General features: G+C 36.2%; 1 protein-coding gene across 1 annotated transcript; it reads left to right on the top strand.

Moving 5' to 3' along the window:
- The first annotated feature begins 6 nt into the window (after window positions 1-6).
- LOC111400813 lies at window positions 7-5979 on the top strand. The gene is made up of 7 exons (XM_023028226.1): window positions 7-243; window positions 1665-1772; window positions 1874-2521; window positions 3429-3508; window positions 3608-4063; window positions 4152-4235; window positions 4324-5979. Exons 1-7 carry the CDS (start codon window positions 234-236, stop codon window positions 4495-4497), a joined length of 1560 nt encoding a protein of 519 aa, XP_022883994.1. The 5' UTR covers window positions 7-233; the 3' UTR covers window positions 4498-5979.
- Window positions 5980-5992: the final 13 nt, after the last annotated feature.

Below are 5992 nucleotides of genomic sequence, written 5' to 3'. Positions count from 1 at the left end.
GAAAAAACTTCTGATTATCCTCCAACTTTTCTCCCAACAAGGAAATAATAAATTCTTTTCTCCCTTGTAACCAGCCTTCTACTCAGACTAAAATACTCATGTAACCCAGAAACGTTATTTGTTTCTTTCTTTCCTCTCTGTTGATTCTTGAACTCTACGCCCAATGAAATGTTGATGGGTCAATAGAGAAGCAACGAGTAAGAAAGGGAGAAAACAAATCAAACAGAAGACTCATGGAAGAAGGTATGGATTTTTTTATTCTTTTTTCATATTTTCAATTCATCTTGTTTCGGATCACGATTGATATACATTTTTATGTGCATTTTGGTTTCAATTGGTTTGATGCTACGGCGGGTTTCTCGGAAATCCCGGTTTTGGGGGGTTTTTGGTATATTGACAGTTTTCATTTGCATTTCGGTGAGAAACTAGCCTGGGCTTGGGTTTTCGTTTTTATTTGTTATTTGCATTTCATTGGGGGTTCACTATAATTATGATAACGCACAGTTTGATTGAATTTGTACACACACTTAGTTCGTGGTAATTGGTATGTTACATCTTTTATAAGAGCGTGTCTACGAATCGACATTGAAGCAATTGGAAATCGAGGGCAAAGTATATTGTTTGAGGCACCAGGAACAACCTTAAGAAAGCTATACTTTTCGGTTCTGCAATTGTACCTTTCTTCGTGGTCTGGAAACTGTTCTTGAATTATCATTCTCCATGCATTTTCACAAGGTTGTACTGTGTGGTTCTTTGATGTTATCCGATTGGCAGATGTTCAGATGTTGACATTGCTTTGACTTAATGCATGGAGGCTTATTTTTCTTATTAATTTTTGGTATTTCACATTGTGGATACAAGGAAGATATGATGCATTTGATTTCTGAGTCTAATGACTTAGAAGGCACTGCCGCAGGGATGTTTTGTAAGTTTTTAGAAAGTGTGGGTTGATATTGGTTCTGTAGTCAAGTTTCGTGTCAGAAACACTTGTTTTAAGTCCATGTGAAAAATACTGAATGATTTTGTTGACAGTATGTACTCTGTTGATTCGGTGAGCTGATTTTGAATCACACGTTAGTATTACCTTTGAAGCTAAGAGATACGATGTGAATAATATGAAATAGCAAAAACAGATGGACGTTAAGAGATGTCCTTGTTTACTTAGGAATACATTTATGTGCTTTTAAAGATGTGAAATGTGCTACAGTTCCAAGGTCATGATTTCCCGATGTTATATAACAACTTAAATATTACATTGTTTTGAAGGGTACTTATGTATATCTGAACCCGGAAAAGTAAGTAATGCCATTGACAATTATGTGCACAATTAAGGTCTCTCATGCACCTTTATAAACTTTCTGTATTATATCTGCTTGAAAATGGAGAAACATGGAAATTTTAAGCTAAGTTTCCATCATGATACAAGGATGCCATTTTGTTGATTTTGATTCTTGCAATCTACTCTAGTTCACTGAAAAAGGTTTTTAATTGTTTATTTGAGCGTGAGAAAGGGGCGTTGGACATAGTACTGGTGTATATCACAAGTTCAACTCAGAAACCATTGGGGACTTACGTTGGACGTCATTGTGCACATTTACTTTAATATGCGTTTAGCTGATCTTCTCAGATATTTAGTATATGTTTGTTTCCTGTTAATCGTTTAGAAACATGTGAGGCGCGTTCACAGGATGATAAAGCTCTTCTCGAGAAAAGCAAGAAAAGGACGGTGAAGACACATGCTCAGGTTGATGCTTTGGAAAAATTTTATGATGGTAAACTTTCTGTTGCTGTATGTGATGCCTCTCCATAAGCTGTCCCATTAGTGTATTATCCTCGTAACCAATTGTTAAGAAGAACTTGTCCTTTTTCCCAGAACACAAATATCCTACAGAATCGTTGAAATCGCAACTTGCCACGTCATTAGGACTGTCAGAAAAGCAAGTTTCTGGATGGTTTTGCCACAGAAGGTTGAAGGACAAGAGATTATTGAATGGGGAACCATCTGCAATTGGCAGACAAGATCGTTCAAGTGCGATTATACAGGATCGTGGCCGTGGATTTAAGCAAGATTCCTGTGGTAGCACAAAACAGGGAGAAGATAGAAATTTTGACACCAAGGAAGTTAAAAGTGAAAGGTTAGTTGGCCAAGAACTTTCTGCTGCCGACCTCACGTATGAGCTTGGTAATCACTATACCAGTAACTATAATCGTATGAATGATGCATCATCAGGAGGTAGTTCATCATTACGCAATATGTCTTCTTGTCATAATGGTAACTTCTCTGATATGTCAAGCTCGAAATACCTAACACCAAAGTTTCATGGAGATACAAAGGGTGTTAAAATTAGGTCTGGCCCATCAGGTTATTTGAAAGTGAAAGGTCAGGCTGAAAACTCTGCTATCACTGCTGTAAAAAAGCAGCTGGGAAGTCATTACCGGGAAGATGGTCCGCCACTTGGTATTGAATTTGATCCACTTCCCCCTGGTGCATTTGGGTCTTCAGAGCAGGAACAAAATAATGGTAAACATTTTTCTGCCCTTTACATCATGCTCTATCACAATGATAAATTTACATCGTGCTCTATCACATGATTTTTGCACCCTGATGCTTTAGATTAATGGTTATGGAAGACAATGAAAATAAGCACACTAGATGGAAAATATAGCCAGTATATAGTGGAATTTCTGGTAAGAAGATGTATTTCTTTTGTAAAGGGAAGTATCTGGTGTCCACCTTTCTATAGAGTTCAGCAAAAAATATTGATAATTCTGTACAGAATGCATAACATGTTTAGACAAATCGGATGACTTATAATGTGTGTATGCAACAAGAATGCTGCAATGAATTAGTAATGATTCATTGGGAGGTAATAAACAAGAGTGTGAAGAAAATGATTTCTCTTGCTAAAACATTTCCAACGTAGTGGAAATAATCTACGTTCTACACTTAATGATTTCAGGTGTTCTTGCATAGTATGGATTATGCTTGTTATCAACTCTATATTTTTCAGAACTTGTGTGTCATCATACGACTTTCGTCACTTTTCTGAGTGTTTGCTTTTTAGTCGCCACTTTCATCTTATAATTGCTTATTTTTGGGTAACTTTACTTTCTTAATTTCTAAAAACAATTTTTGAGCCAATAACCCTGATTCTACTCTTTATCTAAGACAAAGATCTTTTGCCATTTTGCCGTGATTGTTTGTTGCTCTTAGTTGCTATCATTCTCTGAGTTAAGAATATTTGCACTCCATTTCTATTAACATATTGAATTTCCAAGTGTATATTTTATTTACTCATTCTCTTTACATATGTGTGCTTCAAAAAATATCCATCTGATCTCCTCTTTTTTTTTTTCCCTCTCTCTCTCTCTCAATCTTATTCATCCGTTTTCTGATATTACTTGTTTCTAATCTATATACTTGCCAGAACCTTATTATGCTGGAGAACGTGTTCTGCGGTCCATTCCTGATGTTTCAAAAATCCTGAAGTATCCTAATTTCAATGAGGCAAGTTATTTTGGTGGACATGTTTTTCTCTCGTTCAGAAAATATCAGCTATTTAATTTTATATTATTTGTTTTTTTTTTTCATTTAAATGCGCAATAGGAATATGAATACAAATACATCGTCTCTCATAACTCTGACATGGATGGAACAAATTCTAAAATGGCATATGGGTCAGAAATTTCTGGAAGTTATCTCCAGCAAAAGTTCAAGACGAAGACTAGTACATCAAACCCTAGGATTAACTTGTCAGTGCATTTGCCTGAAGGTTCTGGAAGATATATGCCAGGCTATGAAAGTAGGGACAGTTACCGAACGAGGCCTCGACACAGTGTTGAAGTGATGAGAATGGAATCTGTTTCTTGTCATCCTAATCTGCAAATTAATGGTGGGAAAGTGACTGGGGAATGGACTGAGCCCTTGTTTAATAAGTATAATGATTTAGGCCCAAAGTTTTCCCGTGGAGGAAACATTGAATACCCACCTTCAAATTTTACCATTAAGGGAGACGAATATCACACTTCAGAAGACAAAGGAACGCCCAGAAGAACGATTATGGTATAGTCTTAAATTGCATATCCCTACCAGTTTTTGTGCAGTTGGTGGCTCATCTGCTGATGCTTTGTTATTTGACAATGGTGTATAGGATGCCAAAGTTTATAGAGAGAGGGTAGCCAATGAAATTTGTGAGCCTGCTAGAGTTAAACTTCCCCCAAAGAATGAAATGAGTGTAAGTTTTGTGCTCATGTCAACCCCTTTTGTTTTTTACAGTGGTATTATTTTCATTAATTTGTTTAAATTTCTTTTCCTATATGTAGACTTCAAAAAGAGTTAGAGATGAATTTTCTCAGCAACTGAATGGGAAGAAACCGTCCATGGTAGATACCCAACCATGCACATATCAACTCCCAAGGTTTGAACTAATACACTTCCTTACTTCGGTTGCTGGATCTTTTTGTTTGAAGATTTTTGGAGCATTATTACATTTTTAGATTTTCACGTGCCTAAATTCTGTCCCTGATTAGCCCTTTCTCTAAGCCTCAGCTGATATATAAACATGCTGCATCTTACATATGTGTTACGTGTATATCTAATTATGTCCCTATAAAAAATACTAACACTTTGACTGATGCGGACATTTTTCTCTCTCTCTTCGTGAAAAAATAATGAAAGAAAAGCCAGGGAATGAAATGTGTTTGCCGGTGCCTATAGCTACATCAGAGAGCTAGCATTGCATTCAGTGAACCTCTATGAATAAAGCTTAGGTTGTTAGAGTGGGAGCCCATTTGATTATTTAATTTATGTTTTAACATGCTTCTTCACATATACATTGGATACATTATTCATCAAGGACCTAGCACGTGGACAATTTTCATAAAATGGGTGGTGGCTAACTCGAATTAAGGACTTTTTGACTTTTGTTAGCCCTGATCCCTTGTTGGGCCACTTCATTAGAAAGCTTAAGCTCTTAGTCAAAGGAGATATCTAAACCTCCGTTTGGAAAGAAATTTATACATGGTTTTAAACTCAATCGAAGTTGAGCATTAATTTCAATCACACATTCATAACTATTACTTATTATTATCCACACATTTTGTGGGACTCACTACGTCCTCTTTAGAAACCATTTTATAAATTTGCCGAACGGAGGCTAATTATTTATTTTGTCTTCAACAACATTTTTAGATCCAGATCAATCTCTTTAAGAATGTTAAATCTTAATGTTCATATATTGTGATCTGACTGTACCTCACATTTTTGTTGTGTTTGATGATGAATTTGGGAAACATTTTATTGCTTCAAATATAGAAATGGATGGGTACATAGGTTTAGTCAATTTCAATACGGTGAAGAGTTTTTATAGGCATATAGGAAGAGACCCCTTCCCTAAGTTCCCTTGCTCAAGCACAGCCTAATAAACTTCAAGCATTAATCAGTTGGCAGAACCCCAAAAGAAGACACTGCCATTTACCTATTCACTGTAGGAATAACAAACTATTAATAGAAACAACCAATAGAGGATGTTGAGATATTGATTGCTACATGAAACCATTGAACCTCCTTATCTAAAAGCTTAAGTTGTTAGAGAGGGGATACATTATAGCAATGAATGTTTCAAACTATTTCAAAAACCCAAGGGGCAAATTTATTTATTAAATTTTCTGTTCATTGTTCCCCCTCGCATTCAGGCCTGATTAATATTTTCACCAAAGGCCTATTCGCACAATTTTCACTAGAATGATTCTAGATGTACACTTTGGATGATATTCCCACCTATGTTGGGGGAATCTGTGCATTGGTGGGAAAAGTAGGGAAAAATCAATGGTGTAGATTATGCCACTTGGAAGGATGTAACCCATGATGTACACCAAAGTGTACCTGTAGCAGCTTTGTTTTCACAACTGGTATGCAACCGCATGGACCTTTAGAATCCCACCGACCTAGGCATACAAAAACATTAAATGTATGGTCTTTAGTCTACTGTTG

This window comes from Olea europaea, chromosome 1, assembly GCF_002742605.1.
Source record: "Olea europaea var. sylvestris chromosome 1, O_europaea_v1, whole genome shotgun sequence".
Lineage (NCBI taxonomy): Eukaryota > Viridiplantae > Streptophyta > Magnoliopsida > Lamiales > Oleaceae > Olea > Olea europaea.
Note: the sequence above shows the minus strand (reverse complement) of the source record. Positions and strands in the feature narration are given on the sequence as shown.